We start from the raw sequence: 18,786 nt of genomic DNA, 5'->3' as shown, positions 1-18,786 counted from the left end.
GTTGAGCAGATTGAATGTGTCACACAAGTAAGCAAGTTTTGCGACCCATTCTCTGTCACTGAAATGTGCTGCCAGTGGTGACTGTTTTTCTAAAAGAAATCTGTGGAGCGGCTCTCCTAACTCAGAAACTCTGGCTAGTGATCTACCTTTAGAAGCCATCTCACTCTGTGTATAAGAGAAGACGTGTGTGCTCTGTGTCCATCTCCTCACAGAGCTGCGTGAGCAGACGTGAGTTAAGGGCATGTACTTTAATGTGGCTGATAATTTTAATAGCATCCTGCAAAACGTTGTTAAGTTCAGGTGACATTTTTCAGCTAGCCAGCATTTCTCTATGGATGACACAGTGCGTAGACTCACATTCAGAAGCGACCTCTTTGACCCGAGTAGTGAAACCAGAAAGCCGTCCAGTCACGGCAGCCATTCTGTCTGTGCATATACCGACACAAAACGACCAATTCAGTTTTCCTGATATGTAATCATTCAAAGACTTGAATAGTGCTGCAGCTGTGGTGTTGGTTGGCAACAAAAGTGCACATAACGTATCCTCATGCACATGCTCCTGAAGAATGTATCACGCAAAAACAAGCATTGTTGTCTTGTTGTCAACATCGGTAGAGTTGTCAACCTGGATTGTGTACCACGGTGACTCATTAATCCTCTCTAACAATTGTGCCTCAGTATCCTCTGCTATTTCATTAATTTGTCTAGTTATGGTGCTAGCCGAAAGAGGAACACGTGCCACCTTTTGAACTGCAGTGTCTCCTAAAAGTTCACAACACATGTCCTTAACAGCAGGCAGGATCAACTCTTCACCAATAGTAAAGGGCTTCTCTTAGCTTTAGCAATGTGGTCAGCCACTAAGAACGATGTTCTCAGGGCAGACACATTTGATGAAATGGTGGCCTTCAATAATTGCTTCTGTTCTTCGTGTTCACGTTTTTTTCTTTTGAAAAACTCCAAAGGCTTGTCTTTTAATGCAGGGTTCTTGGTCTCCACGTGGTGAAGCAGTTTTGAAGGTTTCATGGCTTGGTTGGATAACCAGTTGCCACATATTACACAAATTGGGCTTGGAGAATGTGAATTACCTGTTGTGATGAACCCGTAATTTAAGTAGGACTCTCGGTATTTTCCTTTAAAAGCAGCTTTCTTTTTGTTGGCACTCTTAGAGTCTTCTGCTGTCTCATCATTGGGTCTTCCCCCCTTTTCAAAGAAGCTCTCCAGTGATGTTTATTTTTTACTCATTTTGGCTAAGGTTAGCTTGTGGGCTTACCAAAACTATGACTGAGAAAACTGCGCAGTATGGGAAAGAGGCGCAGACGGAAGTGGTGAATAAAATAATGGGCGGGCCATGGGTGGACTAAAACAAGTGTCGGATTCTGACTTAAAGCCTGCCACCAGATGCAGCTGTACGATTGAAGTACAGCAACTCACTTGCCACTGTAAAGCCTGCCACCAGATGCAGCTTAATTGTCACTTGCCACTCACTGATAGGGTTTTTAAAAAAATAAATAAATAAATAAATAAAATATATATGTACACACACACACACACACATATATATATATTTATTTATTTATTTTTGGCTGCATTGGGTCTTCGTTGCTGCGCGTGGGCTTTCTCTAGTTGTGGCGAGCGGGGGCTCCTCTTGGTTGCGGTGCGTGGGCTTCTCATTGCAGTGGCTTCTCTTGTTGTGGAGCATAGGCTCTAGGTGCGCGGGCTTCAGTAGCTGTGGCTTGCGGACTCTAGAGCACAGGCTCAGTAGTTATAGTGCACAGGCTTAGTTGCTCCGAGGCATGTGGGATCTTCCCAGACCAGGGCTTGAAGCCGTGTCCCCTGCATTGGCAGGCAGAGTCTTAACCACTACGCCACCAGGGAAGCCCACTGATAGGGTTCTGATATGAGTCTGCAAGCAATTGATTTATTATGGTCTCTGTGCAGTCAAACCTCTCTGTTAACAATAATCTGTATTTGCAGCCGCTCCCCAGTGCTGGCATTACCACTTCAGCTCCACCTCAGATCATCAGGCATTAGATTCTCATAAGGAGCGTGCAACCTAGATCCCTCGCGTGCGCAGTTCACAGTAGGGTTCGTGCTCCTAAGAGAATCTAATGCCACTGCTGATCTGACAAGAGGTGGAGCTCAGGCAGTAATGCAAGCAATGGGGAGCGGCTGTAAATAGAGATGAAGCTTCACTCGCTCACCTGCCGCTCACTTCCTGCTGTGCGGCCCAGTTCCCAATAGGCCACAGACTGGTACCAGTCCGTGGCCCGGGGCTTGGGGACCCCTGGTGTAGACCAGATGCAGCGAGGCCCAGAACTAGGGAAGTAGCAGTGGAGAACAGGAAGAAAGGAACGGGTGTGAGAGACAAGTTTTGGGAAGACAGGAGAGATTAAGGAATCAAAGGTCTAGGTTAGATCTTAACCCTGGGAATATGAAAAGAAAGGGTGTGTGGAGAGGAGGGGGTGGTAGAGGAATCAAGGGTGATTAGGTTGGTCAATTGGGTGAATAGTTATATTTATTTACTTTGGGAATTCAAGAGGTAGAAGAGAATATGCAGGGAAAGAGAATGAATTCAGTTTTGAAAATGAGTGCTGTATTCCAGTGAGACAATGTTTGCTTCTTCAGTCATTCATCAAATAATTAGTGATCCCCACTGAAATTCCAGATACTTTTCAAGATGTTGGGGTGGGTATACACCTATCTCATTTTTTTCACTATATATTATGTTCAAGGAATCTGTCAATGTGTATTACAAAGATTTTTATCTCCATTTGTGACTCATCTTTTCACCTGGTTTATTGTGGCCCTTTGTGATAACTTTAGAAACTTTGATGGACAGTTGCTATTACCTGTTTTTGTGAAGGGGTCTAGAGTTGGGGCTCTCCTATTCCTGCATCTTCCTAATATCCCTCCTCAAATAATCTCATTATGTCTGACTTTTTCTTTTTCCTCTGGGATTCCCATAATGTATTGTTTTGGTCCTCTTTATGGTGTCCTACAGTCTCTTAGGTACTTTTCATTTTCCTTAATTCTTTCTTCTTTCTGTTCTTTGGAGTGTATACTTTCTTTCACTTTTTTTTTTTTTTTTTGGTTGTGCTGGGTGGCTTGCAGGATCTTAGTTCCCTGACCAGTGATTGAACCTGGGCCCTCAGCAGTGAGAGCGTGGAGTCCTAACCACTGGACCACCAGGGCCCTGGACTGTATACTTTTATTTGCCCTTTCTTTAAGTAAACTGATTCTTCTTCCTGCCTAAATCTGCTGTTGATCTCTTCTAGTGAAATTTTCATTTTAGATAGTGATTTGTCATCCCCCAAGTCTGTGTTTGGTTCCTTTTTTTTCTTTCTTTTTATTGATATGCTCACTTATTCATACATTGTTTTCCTGCTTTCCTTTAGTTCTGTGTAGTTTCTTTGAGCTCTCTGAGTGTATTTTATGTAGCTTGTTTAAAATCTACTAAACTGGAACTTCCCTGGTGGTCCAGTGGTTAGGACTCCTTGCTTCCACTGTAGGGGGCGTGGGTTCCATCCCTGGTCAGGGAACTAAGATCCTACAAGCTGCACTGCACAGCCAAAAAAAAAAAAAAAACTACTAGATTTTGTATCCGGACTTCTCAGGGATATTTTCTTTTGTTTTATTTATTTTTTCTTGTGAAGTTTTTTGTGCATATCTTGTGATTTTTTTTTGTTGTTGCATACTGGACATTTGACTGTTATAATGTGTAACCCTGGGAATCAGATTCCACCCCTTTATACAGGTTTGCTGTCTTTTTTTGTGAAGGCTGCAGTTGTCTGTTTGTGACCTTTCCAGGCTGTTTTTGCAAAGACTGTATTTCTTGTCATAGGTGCTCACTGAACGCTCTCTTCTTTTAGCTTGTGTTCCAGAAGGGTTTTGTCAGGGAATTCCTTGAATGCTGGGAGCTAAAAATAAAACAAACAAAAAGCCACTTCTCCAGTCTTTGCACATTTCCTTTGTGGTGGGGTGCTCATTCAACACTTAACCAAGCTGTTTACAGCTCTGTCTTAGCTAAAGTTTAATTAGAGGTTAAAGCTTAGGGTCTTATTATGCCCTTTGCGTGCATGTGTCTCACCCTGAACATGTTCATGGGTTTCTGCTGTTTTCTAGAGTAGTGAGAAAGTTCGTTCTGAGAGTTTTTGCTTGTTTTCTCATGTTTCTGTGAACGGACTGGAGTTTGGAGCTGCCTACTCCACCATTTTGTTGATAACCATTTGACTATACTGTTTTGCTTTTAATTCCCTCCACCCCATCTCCTTGCTTTAATTTGGAAATTTGCTCTCTCCTTCCCCCCTCTTCTGTTCTACTTAGGAAGATTGATTTTCTTCTATTCTTAATTCTGTTACAGGTATTGACATTTAAAAATTTTACCTCCCTCTTTATTGTTTGGAAGTTACAGCGGGTTTTTCTGTTCTTTTAGTGGCTACCATTAAAAATTTAACTTGAACACCTAATTTTTAGTCTGAAGTTTATCAGTGTCTTTACTTTTTCTCTCAAGCAATACCAGCACTTAGAATGTTTTAAGTGGGATTACTCTTTCTTGTCTTCCATGGTAGTGTTGTTCAGGATTTATAGTTTCATCTCTTTATTTCTTATAATTAATCATTATTTTTGTTATACGTTAAGATTTGTTTAGATATAATACTTATTTGCTGAATTCTTTGCTCAATATTTCTGCTTTATACCTTAGTTCTTTATCCTGGAATCCTTTTTCATCTTTTTTTTTTTTTTTTTTTTTTTGCGGTACACGGGCCTTTCACTGTTGTGGCTTCTCCCGTTGCGGAGCACAGGCTCCAAACGCGCAGGTTCAGCGGCCATGGCTCACGGGCCCAGCCGCTCCACGGCATGTGGGATCTTCCTGGACCAGGGCATGAACCCGTGTCCCCTGCATCGGCAGGTGGACTCTCAACCACTGTGCCACCAGGGAAGCCCCCTTTTTCATCTTTAAGTACATATTTTGGAAGTCTTTTTAGTGAGGATTTGTTGATGGGAGCTAATGAGTTTTGTTTTGTGTCTTGTTTTTAAAATGTTATTTATTTGCTTACTTATTTATTTATTTTTGGCTGCGTTGGGTCTTCGTTGCTGCGTGCTGGCTTTCTCTAGTTGTAGCGAGTGGGGGCTACTCTTCATTGTGATGTGCAGCCTTCTCATTGTGGTGGCTTCTTTTGTTGTGGAGCACAGGCTTAGTTGCTCCATGGCATGTGGGATCTTCCCGGACCAGGGCTCGAACCTGTATCCCCTGCATTGGCAGGTGGATTCTTAACCACTGCACCACCAGGGAAGTCCAAATTCATTAAGTTTTCATTCATCAGAAAATTCTTTTTTTTTTTTCTCTTTTCTTGTAGGTTTAGGTATGAATAAAACCTTGGTTAATTTATTTTCTTTTCTCAAAACTATTAAGATAGTCTCAAACTTCTACTGTCTATTACTGTTGAGAATTTAGGTGTTTTATGTTTACTTAATACTTACCCTTTCTGATGTTGTTTATTCCTTCCTGAAGTTCTGGGTTTTTGTCTAGTACTATTTCCCTTCAATCTTAGAAAGTTGTATTAGCTTTTATGTTGCACTGGTCTGTTAGAAACATATTCTCTCAGCTTTTGTCACTTGTAAATTTGTTTATATTTCTTAATTTTCTGAAGTTTATTTTAGTGGGATATAGAATTGACAGTATTTTTCTTCCAGCACTTTAACTCTGTTTCTCTTTTGTCTCCTGGCCTCTCTTATTTCTGGTGAGAATTTAGCTGTCACTTATCTATTTTCCCCTTAATGTTATATGTTTTTCTCTTTGCCTGCTTTAAAGATTCTTGTCTTTATTTTGTTCCTCAAAAGTGTGATTATGATATGCCTAGTAGTGATTTTTTTTTTTTTTTTTTTTTGCTGTACGCGGGCCTCTCACTGCTGTGGCCTCTCCCGCTGCGGAGCACAGGCTCTGGACGCGCAGGCTCAGCGGCCATGGCCCACGGGCCCAGCCGCTCCGCGGCACGTGGGATCCTCCCAGACCGGGGCACGAACCCGTGTACCCTGCATCGGCAGGCGGACCCTCAACCACTGCGCCACCAGGGAAGCCCCCTAGTAGTGATTTTTGAAATTTATCCTATTTGGGGTTCACTGTTTCTTGAATTTGTTAGTTGGTATCTTTTACCTGTTTTAGAAAGTTCTCATCTGTTGTCCCAGCAATACTTCTCTGCCCCATTCCAATCCCATTTCCTTCTAGTACGCCAGTTGTACATATTGCTTGTCTGTTTGGTATTCTTTCAGAGATCTTAACTGTACTGTTATTTATTTATTTATTTTTTGGTCATTCTTTTTTTTCTGTTTTTTTTTCATCTTGGATACTTTCTGTTGACCTGTTTTTAAGTTCAGTGATTCTTTCATTTACTGTATTCAGTTTGCTGTTAATATCTGACAGCATAGTTTTATTTTTAGCATTTCTTTTGAATATATTTGTAGATCAGTCTCTGCTAGAATTCCCTGTATTCTTATATTCTTACATATTATCTTTTCAGACTAAATTTTAGAATTTCTACCATAATTAATTTACATTCTTTTTATTATTTCAATATCTGGGCCATTTGTGTGTCTGTCCCTTATCCTGTTTCCTCTCTTGACCTTGGATCACAATTTCTGGCTTCCATGTATGTTTTGTAATTTTTTTATGCCGAATTTGTTATATAAGAGACAGTAGAGACTAAAGTCAGTAATTTTTATCTTCAGGAATGGGCTTATCCCTTCTTTTTCCATTCTGTTAGATTGTTGTGGTAGATTTTGTTAGTCATGTTTGATGGGGCCCTGAGTTAAGCTGACCTATGGCTGTTATAGACCTGGCCTTTGGCAACTTTGCTTTAGTTTCTCATTACTTTTAAATATTTTGAGTGTAAGTTCAGGAAGTTTGTTTTTTTCAGCAGGGAGAAGTGAAGATTGGTGAGATCTCTTTGTGCTTTACTGCTAAGCCTCTAGTTTTCTGAACTGAGGGAGAGCAACCCACCTGGTTGTTAGTTCTCTTTGCTCCCCAGCTTTTTGTGCCAACAAGTGCTCTCTTCCGGCTAGCCTTGCCCAGATCCTAGTGTGTAGCTGCCTTATACTCTTACAGCACCCGCAATACCTCAGTGGGGTTTCTCTCAGCTTTTCTGTGCCACCTCCAGTCACCAGTTGTTAAATGCCCCGAGAGCCGCAGAGGATCTTTCTCAGCTTTCTTGCCTTCTCTCCCGTCTCCACTGCGCTGACTTGTGCTTGGGGAGACTCCACACACTTCATGGGTTCATATCTCTCAGTTCTCCTGCTCTCTCCCCCTGCCCCGCCGTTGGTGTACTGACTGTGTCCACTTGGTGAACACCTGTGGGAGTCAGTTGCTGGGTAGGTGTTGATGGTGCTCCTTGGAATTTTAGTTTGTCACTCCAGTACACATGCAGTCAGTTGGGGTTTGGCTGGTTTCTCCTTACCGTGTCTAAGGCAGGTTCTTTATCCTCCTGCATCTTTGCCAGGTATCAGAGCACACCCATACGAATCTCTTCTGTCTCAGGAAAGTCTTGTCCCTGTTTGCAACTTAGTTCGTGTAGGTTTCTCTTCACTTTTTAAAAAACTCATTTTGTAGTTAATCTGGCTTATTTTTGGCTAGTGTGAGAATGATCATTATCCTCTGAACTTCTCCTACTTAATACCAGGAGGTTTTTTTTTTCTTTTCTTTTCTTTTTTAATACTTCCAGTGATACTGCTTTCAAAAAATAGAGACTATATTCTCATCAACTTTATATTTCTTATAACATTAACTATAATGATAGGTAATGTTTATTAAGTACTTACTGAGTGCCAGGCACCTTGGTAAACACTTTAAATGCATTATCTCATTTAACGAACTCGGGAATAGGTGTTATTATATCATTCCCATTTTCCAGATGAGAGATTAAGTAGGTAGGTCAACATTATATAACCAGTTAGTGGCACTTTTGAACTCAGGGTTGTCTGTATCTGGAGCTGAGTTTGCAGATTCACATCCCTAGATGGGAAGGATATGTAAATAAATGAGTGAAGTGAGTAGGGTGTAAAAAAATAACAAAGCAAGTAGCATGATGAATGACAGTTAACATTCAACCTAGATATTGACTAAAAAATAAAGAGTAATCACTTCTGTGACAAAGTCTCTGGGAGAATACTTGCCTCATTCAGAGGCGGGTGGTCACTTAGCTCCAGCCACTTGTTGACCATGTGAGAATATGGGTCTAGTAGTTCAGATTTTCAGATTTTTCAATAGAAGTCAGAAATCTGTATTTTTCATATGAGACCGCTTAGTTTCTAAATGTTAGCTGCTGGTTCAAATAAAAATAAAATAAAATCCAGTGTTCAGACCTGCATGGTGAGTCTGAAATAAAATGTGTCTGCAGGCCCAACCTGTTCTCTGGCAGCCAGCGTGCAGTCTCTGTAATAGAGCCTGAGCTCTTTTAGACCACTGGTCACGCTGTCTCTCAGGGCCCGCCTGAATGCCTTCCTTTCACATTTGTGCTGTACCTCAGGGATGTGAAGGCCTGCTTTGGAATGAATGTACTATTTTATTTACTGCTGTTATACCGTTCTGCTAGTTTAGATATAAGCTACAAAGAAAAATTTTAGAAACGTATTTTTAATTTATTATTTATTTTTTTAATTTTTATTTTTTATTGGAGTATAGTTGATTAACAATGTTGTGTTAGCTTCAGGTGTACAGCAGAGTGATTCAGTTATACATTTACATGTATCTATTCTTTTGCAAGTAGAAACATATTTTTTAAAAATCCTGAAATCTTCATCTTATCTGCTTTAAGCAATAGAGTTCTGTTATAAGGCATACCTTACATTAAGTTGATGGGGAGGGACAGGTATTATTGAATGCTTATTTTATTTTGTTCATTAATCATGACTTTCTCTTCCTCTCTTTTGCCCTTTCTTCTTTGACATAGCTTTCACTTTCAGAAGAACAGAATGAAGTAACAAAAAATGGCTGTGAATCTAAAGAGCTGGTCTACCTCGTGCACATTGCTTGTCAGGTAATTTTGTGGATGTGTTCTCCATTTCACATAAAATTTAATGAGAATTAAATATGAATGAATAACATTGAATAAATGAATGAATAAATATGAACAAATAACATTGACTGCGGTAACACAAATGTTTTATTTTATTCTTTCTCCCATTCATATTGGCATTTCTGCATATACTCAGAGTTGAAACAATCAATTTAATAGAGTCAATTTAATAGATATTTAATTTACAAACGTAAGTAAAAATTCTTCCTGTAAGAGTAAAGGAAATAGGACTTCCCTGGTGGCGCAGTGGTTAAGAATCCACCTGCCAATTCAGGGGACACAGGTTTGAGCTCTGGTCCAGGAAGATCCCACATGCCGTGCAGCAACTAAGTCCATGCACCACAACTACTGAGCCTATGCTCTAGAGCCCGTGAGCCACAGCTACTGAAGCTCACGCACCTAAATCCTGTGCCCTGCAATGAGAAGCATGCACACCTCAACGAAAGAGTAGCCCCCACTCGCCGCAACTAGGGAAAACCTGCGTGCACCAACGAAGACCCAACGCGGCCAAATAAATAAATAAAATCCTTTAAAAAAAAAAAGAGTAAAGGAAATATATTGTTTATTGATGATGAGGTTAAATGAGTCAGCTACTGGTCACATATTACAATAAAAGAACAGACTAAGTAGTGTCTGCATCAGATGCACACTTTTATAACCAAGATGGTAAGTTCCATCTTGTGGTGTAACAATGTGTGTACGTTTCAGAAGTGTGCTATTTCTTAAATCTTAGTATTAGAACTTTTTTGAGGGTAATTACCATGACTTGCTCTTAATGAGATTTAAAATATGTCATTTGTAGCATTGATTATTTCCTCCATCAAGTAAGCAGTTAGTTCCCTTATTTATTCTTTGTTCATTGAGCCTTCTTGCCTACCTTTGAACTAGTCATTGTAAAGCAAGTGTTTTCTAGGAAAGCTTTCTTATGTACAAAGTTTTTAGTTTTCTTTGAGAGAGTAAGATAGGGGAGATTATGGGGTTTTTTTCCTAAAAAGTACTATTCATGTACCTGAAATTAAAAATTAAATAGTCTGGAAAAGTCTAATGGCTATTTCATATGGGAAATACTTAAGTTCTTAGTCTTGGTGTGACTTTAAGGGCAAACCTTTTATAATTAAGTGCTTTTATTTGTAGGTGAGAGAATATGAGATTGGAAATTGAACTTAGTTTGTATATATATGTTCAAAGTTACATATCATTTATACATGTTTTACTGTATGTCGTCTTGGTTCCTTTGAGGAAGTGGGCAGCTCTGAATCACTGTTTCATGTCATATTTCATAAAAATGCTTCTACTTGGTGAGTTAATTTTTAAGTGAAAATATCAAATGCTTTCATGATGAACCATTGCTAATACAGGAATATAGAATATTTTTTCTTTATCTAGAGTGCCTGATTGGCATGTGAGTCATGAACTTATATTCCATCTAAAACCTACACCTTCTAGCATCTTCTCTTCTTACCAGTGGTTTACATTTGTTCTGACAATGCAAATATTTTTATTCTCATAAGCAAAACATAATGTCAAAAATACCTATGGTGTTCTTAAAAAATGACCTTCGAAAGGTAAGCATGGTATTTTGGTACCATACATTGAAATGTATAATCGTTACTTGATTATGCCTCCATGAATTAGTGACCTAGATAATTAAGGCTATTTCCTGGTTGTAAATATCTTGTCAAGCTGCTTAAAAAATTTCAGACTACTTGTTATACTATTTACCACATGAAAGTAGTAATTTACTGCATTGTCATAATGCTGTCACGTTTCTCCTCTGCCTCACACCGTAAGTAATCGTTGATATGTTCTCATGGCTTACCTTCTGTGTTCTTGCCATATATGTCAGCCATAAACCACATTAAACTAGAATCATTTTTTTTTATAACCAAGAGAGACTCACAATCAAACCTTCTAATTTTGCAAATGAGAAAGTTGAGGCCCAGATTATGGAAGTTGCTTTCCTAAGCTATATGAAATCTTAGCAGGAGCTACTGAGGACTTCAGTTTCCTGATTGCCAGCTTTTCTTGCATCACCTTGGAATTTGCAATCTACAACAGATTTTGGAGATTGCTTAATCTTCAGATGAGATACGATCACCCTTACGCCCTGTAATCTATTCGTTATAGAAGCTAATTTCATATTTCATATCTTTGCTAATTTCTAATTTTTAATAATGTGCACTTGAAATTTTATTTAACCAAAATTCTTGGTCCTTCATTTGAACCCACTTTCTTTGCTTTATCTTTTATCTTAGAAAGTGTCCAGTTAAACAGCTGTGATCTTTTTCCTTTCTGTAGGTTAAGTGATATGATTTCTTTAGGTATTACCTTTGAATCTTGCAATGGTGTCTTTGTCTCTGCCTTTTACAGTTTTAATTTCTTTTTAAATTGTGAACCCAGAAATGTAAGCCATATCTTCCATACTACATAGATCCAAATTCAGTAGGCATTTTTTGATCACTTATATGTCTAGTACACAAGTGTTATGGCATGCAGCATATCATTTAATTCTTAAAACCTCTGTGAGGCAAATAGTCTGATTTAAAAACATCAGTTTTTAAGTGTTATGTTTTTTATAGATTTATTTACTTACTCGTTTATTTATTTATTTATGGATGCGTTGGGTCTTCATTGCTGCCTGTGGGCTTTCTCTAGTTGTGGCGAGGGGGGTTGTACTGTTTGTTGCGGTGTGCAGGCTTCTCATTGCGGTGGCTTCTCTTGTTGTGGAGCATAGGCTCTAGGCGCACGTGCTTCAGTAATTGTGGCATGTGGGCTCAGTAGTTGTGACTCACGGGCTCTAGAGCACAGGCTCAGTAGTTGTGGTGCACAGGCTTACTTGCTCCGCGGCAGGTAGGATCTTCCCAGACCAGGGCTCGAACCCGTGTCCCCTGCATTGGCAGGCAGATTCTTAACAACTGCACCACCAGGGAAGCTCCTAAGTGTTAATTTTAAAATGACTAATTTAAACCTAGCTGTTGCAAGAATTTATTTTAACATGTGCCCTAATGAAAATTTGTTTCTGATCTTTCCCCCTCTGAGTATAGTATTGTTGGTTTAAGAATAATGGTTGCTTAATGAAATAGTTAGTTATTGTTCCACAGTAAGCTTTAGAGAAGTTGAAATGAATGGTTCTTATTGAAGTTGGATTGTATGAACTACCTTTGTATTTAGCAGAATTCATCAATGTATAATAGTTTATTTTTTCTGAAGATCAAGTTTTTCATAAATATTTACAGTAGAAGGAAATGGACTGTCAGTCAGGAGGCCTAAATTTGTCCCAACTGTGCCATGACTGACCAGCTGTGTGGCTGACAGGGTCTTAGTGCTCTGGCCGGGTGTCAGACCTGAGCTTCTGAGGTGGGAGAGCCAAGTTCAGGACACTGGTCCACCAGAGACCTCTGGGCCCCACGTAATATCAAACGGTGAAAGCTCTCCCAGAGATCTCCATTTCAATGCTAAGACCCAGCCCCACTCAATGACCAGCAGTCTACAGTGCTGGACACCCTATGTCAAACAACTAGCAAGACAGGAACACAAGCCCACCATTAGCAGAGAGGCAGCCTAAAATCATAAGAAGTTCACAGACACCCCAAAACACACTACTGGACGTTGTCCTGCCCACCAGAAAGACAAAATCCAGCCTCATCCACCAGAACACAGGCACTAGTCCCCTCCACCAGAAAGCCTACACAACCCACTGAACCAACCTTACCCACTGGGAGCAGACACCAAAAACAACGGGAACTACCGACCTGCAGCCTGCGAAAAGGAGACCCCAAACAGAGTAAGTTAAGCAAAATGAGAGACAGAAATACACAGCAGATGAAGGAGCAAGGTAAAAACCCACCAGCCCAAACAAATGAAGAGGAAATAGGCAGTCTACCTGAAAAAGAATTCAGAGTAAAGATAGTAAAGATGATACAAAATCTTGTAATTAGAATGGAGAAAATACGAGAAACGTTTAACAAGGACCTAGAAGAACTAAAGAGCAAACAAACGATGATGAACAACACAATAAATGAAATTAAAAATTCTCTAGAAGAAATCAATAGCACAATAACTGAGGCAGAAGAACGGATAAGTGGCCTGGAAGATAAAATAGTGGAAATAACTACCACAGGGCAGAATAAAGAAAAAAGAATGAAAAGAATTGAGAACAGTCTCAGAGACCTCTGGAACAACATTAAATGCACCAACATTTTAATATATAGGTATCCCAGAAGAAGAAGAGACAAAAAAAGTAACTGAGAAAACATTTGAAGAGATTATAGTTGAAAACTTCCCTAGTATGGGAAAAGAAATAGTCAAGCAAGTCCAGGAAGCACAGAGAGTCCCGATAAATCCAAGGAGAAACGCACCAGGACATATTAATCAAACTCTCAAAAATTAAATACAAATAAAAAAATATTAAAAGCAGCAAGGGAAAAGCAACAAATAACATACAAGGGAATCCCCATAAGGTTAACAGCTGATCTTTCAGCTGAAACTCTGCAAGCCAGAAGGGAGTGGCAGGACATATTTAAAGTGATGAAAGGGAAAAACCTACAACCAAGATTACTCTACCCAGCAAGGATCTCATTGAGATTCAACAGAGAAATTAAAACCTTTAAAGACAAGCAAAAGCTAAGAGAATTCAGCACCACCAAACCAGCATTACAACAAATGCTAAGTAAAGGAACTTCTCTAGGCAGGAAACACAAGAGAAGGAAAACACCTACAATAACAAACCCAAAGCAATTAAGAAAATGGTAAAAGGAACATACATATCGATAATTACCTTAAATGTAAATGGATTAAATGCTCCAATCAAAAGACACAGACTGGCTGAATGGATACAAAACAAGACCCGTATATATGCTGTCTACAGGAGACCCACTTCAGACCTAGGGACACATACAGACTGAAAGTGAAGAGATGGAAAAAGATATTCCATGCAAATGGAAATCAAAAGAAAGCTGGAGTAGCAATTCTCATATCAGACAAAAGAGACTCTAAAATAAAGACGATTACAAGAGACAAAGAAGGAGACTACATAATGCTCAAGGGACCAATCCAAGAAGAAGATATAACAATTGTAAATAATAATGCACCCAACACAGGAGGACTTCAATGCATAAGGCAAATGCTAACAGCCATAAAAGGGGAAATCAACAGTAACACAATCATAGTAGGGGACTCTACCACCCCACTTTCACCAACAGACAGATCATCCAAAATGAAAATAAATAAGGAAACACAAGCTTTAAATGACACATTAAACAATATGGACTTAATTGATATTTATAGGGCATTCCATCCAAAAGCAGCACAAACACTTTCTTTTCAAGTGCTCATGGAACATTCTCCAGGATAGATCATGTCTTGTGTCACAAATCAAGCCTGTGTATATTTAAGAAAATTGAAATTGTATTTTTTTCCTACACAACGCTATGAAACTAGATATCGATTACAGGAAAAAACTTGCAAAAACAGAAACATGAAGGCTAAAGAATACACTACTAGATAACCAAGAGATCACTGAAGAAATCAAAGAGGAAATCAAAAAATACCTAGAAACAAATGACAATAAAAACACAACATGGGATGCAGCAAAAGCAATTCTAAGGGGGAAGTTTATAGCAATACAATCCTACCTCAAGAAACAAGAAGCATCTCAAATAAACAACCTAACCTTACACCTAAAGCAGATAGAGAAAGAAGAACAAAAAGAACCAAAAGTTAGCAGAAGGAAAGAAATCATAAAAATCAGATCAGAAATAAATGAAAAAGAAATGAAGGACACAGTAGCAAAGATCAGTAAAACTAAACGCTGGTTCTTTGAGAAGATAAACAAAATTGGTAAACCATTAGCCAGACTCATCAAGAAAAAAAGGGAGAAGACTCAAATCAACAGAATTAGAGTGAAAAAGGAGAAGTAACAACTGACACTGCAGAAATACAAAGGATCATGAGAGATTCCTACAAGCAACCTTATGCCAATAATATGGACCACCTGGAAGAAATGGACAAATTCTTAGAAAAGCACAACCTTCTGAGACAGAACCGGGAAGAAGTAGAAAATATAAACAGACCATTCACAAGCACTGAAATTGAAACTGTGATTTAAAAATCTTCTAACAAACAAAAGCCCAGGACCAGATTACTTCACAGGCGAATTCTACAGACATTTAGAGAAGAGCTAACACCTGTCTTTCTCAAACTCTTCCAATATACAGCAGAGGGAGGAACATTCCCAAACTCATTCTATGAGGCCACCATCACCCTGATAACAAAACCAGACAAGGATGTCACAAACAAAGAAAACTACAGGCCAATATCACTGATGAACATAGATGTAAAAATCCTCAACAAAATACTAGCAAACAGAATCCAGCAGCACATTAAAAGAATCATACCCCACGATCAAGTGGGGTTTATCCCAGGAATGCAAGCATTCTTCAGTATGTGCAAATCAATCAATGTGATGCACCTTATTAACAAATTGAAGGAGAAAAACCATGTGATCTTCTCAGTAGATGCAGAAAAAGCGTTTGACAAAATTCAACACCCAGTTATGATAAAAACCCTCCAGAAAGTAGGCATAGAGGGAACTTTCCTCAACATAATAAAGGCCATATATGACAAACCCACAGCCAACATCGTTCTCAGTGGTGAAAAACTGAAACCACTTCCACTATTATCAGAACAAGGTAAGGTTGCCCACTCTCACCACTATTATTCAACATAGTTTTGGAAGTTATAGCCACAGCAATCAGAGAATAAAAAGAAACAAAAGGAATCCAAATAGGAAAAGAAGAAGTAAAGCTGTCACTGTTTGCAGATGACATGATACTATACTTAGAGACTCTTAAAGAGGCTACCAGAACACTACTAGAGCTAATCAATGAATTCGGTAGAGTAGCAGGATACAAAATTAATGCACAGAAATGTCTTGCACTCCTATACACTAATGATGAAAAATCTGAAAGAGAAATTAAGGAAACACTCCTGTGTGCCACTGCAACAAAAAGAACAAAATACCTAGGAATAAACCTACCTAAGGAGACAAAAGACCTGTATGCAGAAAATTATAAGACACTTACGAAAGAAATTAAAGATGATACAAATAGATGGAGAGATATACCATCTTCTTGGATTAGAAGAATCAACATTGTGAAAGTGACTATACTACCCAGAGCAATCTACAGATTCAGTGCAATCCCTGTCAAGTTACCACTGGCATTTTTCACAGAACTAGAACAAAAAAATTCCACAATTTGTATGGAAACACAAAGGCCCCGAATAGCCAAAGCAATCTTGAGAAAGGAAAATGGAGCTGGAGGAATCAGGCTCCCTGTCTTCAGACTATACTACAAACCTACAGTAATCAAGACAGTATGGTACTGGCACAACAGAAATATAGATCAATGGAAGAAGATAGAAAGGCCAGAGATAAACCCATGCACATATGGTCACCTTATCTTTGATAAAGGAGGCAAGAAAATGCAATGGAGAAAAGACAGCCTCTTCAGTAAGTGGTGTTGGGAAAACTGGACAGCTACATGTAAAAGAATGAAATTAGAGCACTCCCTAGCACCATACACCAAAATAGACTCAAAATGGATTAAAGACCTAGATGTAAGGCCAGACACTATAAAATTCTTAGAGGAAAACACAGGCAGAACACACTATGACATAAATCACAGCAAGATCCTTTTTGACCCACCTCCTAGAGAAATGGAAATAAAAAGAAAAATAAACAAATGGGACCCAATGAAACTTAAAAGCTTTTGCACAGCAAAGGAAACCATAAACAAGACCAAAAGACAACCCTCAGACTGGGAGGAAATATTTGTAAACGAAGGAACTGACAAAGGATTAATCTCCAAAATTTACAAGCAGCTCATGCAGCTCAATAACAAAAAAACAAACAACCCAATCCAAAAAGGGGCAGAAGACCTAAATAGACATTTCTCCAAAGAAGATATACAGACTGCCAACAAACACATGAAAGGATGCTCAACATCACTAATCATTAGAGAAATGCAAATCAAAACTACACTGAGGTATCACCTGACACCAGTCAGAATGGCCATCATCAAAAAATCTACAAACAATAAATGCTGGGGAGGGTGTGGAGAAAAGGGAACCCTGTTGCACTGTTGGTGGGAATGTAAATTGATATAGCCACTATGGAGAACAGTATGGAGGTTTCTTAAAAACTAAAAATAGAACTACCATACGACCCAGTAATCCCACTACTGGGCATATACCCTGAGAAAACCATAATTCAAAAAGAGTCATGTGGGCTTCCCTGGTGGCGCAGTGGTTGAGAATATGCCTGCCAATGCAGAGGACACGGGTTCGAGCCCTGGTCTGGGAAGATCCCACATGCCGTGGAGCAACTGGGCCCGTGAGCCACAGCTACTGAGTCTGCGCGTCTGGAGCCTGTGCTCCGCAACAAGAGAGGCTGCGACAGTGAGAGGCCCGCACACCGCAATGAAGAGTGGCCCCCGCTTGCCACAACTAGAGAAAGCCCTCGCACAGAAACGAAGACCCAACACAGCCATAAATAAATACATAAATAATTCAAAAAAAAAAAAAGAGTCATGTACCACAATGTTCATTGCAACTATATTTACAATAGCTAAGACATGGAATCAACCTAAGTTTCCATCGACAGATGAATGGATTTAGAAGATGTGGCACATATATATGATGGAATACTGCTCAGCCGTAAAAAGAAACAAAATTGAGTTATTTGTAGTGAGGTGGATGGACCTAATGACTGTCATACAGAGTGAAGTAAGTCAGAAAGAGAAAACCAAATACTGCATGCTAACACATATATATGGAATCTTAAAAAAAAAAAAAGGTTCTGAAGAACATAGGGGAAGAACAGGAATAAAGATGCAGATGTAGAGAATGGATTTGTGGACACAGGGACAGGGAAGGGTAAGCCAGGATGAAGTGAGAGAGTGGCATGGACACATATACACTACCAAATGTAAAGTAGATAGCTAGTGGGAAGCAGCTGCATAGCACAGGGAGATCAGCTCAGTGCTTTGTGTCCATCTGAGGGGTGGGAGGGAGATGCAAGAGGGAGGAGATATGGCGATATATGTATATGTATAGCTGATTCACTTTGTCATACAGTATAAACTAACACACCATTGTAAAGCAATTATACTCCAATAAAGATGTTAAAAAAATATTTACAGTCATGTGAAAGCTTCTTTATGTCCCCGTTGATGGAGTAAACAGTTGGTTTTAGGGGAATGTTCTTCTGTCTCAAAATATCTCTTGTTCTCTGATGCTTTAAATTCCACCATCAGAAATGCATTCCTCGGTATTAAATAACTCCTCCACTTGGTCGCTTTAGAATATGTTGTTACTAAGGGTGTGGAGTTAATTATTAACGTTTGAAGAGCATCTGTGTATGAACACAATGTATTGAATATAAGCAGATCGCAAACATTCTTATTTAAACCTAAAAACTTTTCTCTGAAATATATGTGTTACTATTCCCATTATGTAGAAGAATAAACTGCTGTTCGTCGGTGTTAAGTAACTTGTGTAAAGTCCCCTATTTGGGATAAGGCCAGGCTGAGATTTAAATCAGGTCTTTCTTTTCACTGAACTTCATCATACATACAGTTAATTCAAAGTACTAATTCTCTTGCAAGATAAACTTTCTCATGATAAAAGAGTCTTCAGAGGACATGGGTGAAGACTGTTC

General features: G+C 39.1%; 1 protein-coding gene across 5 annotated transcripts in view; it reads left to right on the top strand.

Annotated features, from left to right (window-relative positions):
- Positions 1–18,786, top strand: part of ARHGAP32 (Rho GTPase activating protein 32) — a 267,370-nt gene that overhangs the window by 155,161 nt on the left and 93,423 nt on the right. For all 5 annotated transcript variants that reach the window (XM_067751560.1, XM_067751559.1, XM_067751558.1 and 2 more), the window contains one exon: positions 8,943–9,029. In XM_067751560.1, coding sequence (XP_067607661.1) covers positions 8,943–9,029 — 87 coding nt within the window. The remainder of the gene's footprint in view (positions 1–8,942; positions 9,030–18,786) is intronic.

The sequence above is a fragment of the Pseudorca crassidens genome, chromosome 9 (genome assembly GCF_039906515.1).
Source record: "Pseudorca crassidens isolate mPseCra1 chromosome 9, mPseCra1.hap1, whole genome shotgun sequence".
In the NCBI taxonomy this organism is placed as follows: domain Eukaryota; kingdom Metazoa; phylum Chordata; class Mammalia; order Artiodactyla; family Delphinidae; genus Pseudorca; species Pseudorca crassidens.
The sequence above is the reverse complement of the archived record's forward strand: the minus strand, read 5'-3'. Positions and strand labels throughout refer to the sequence as shown.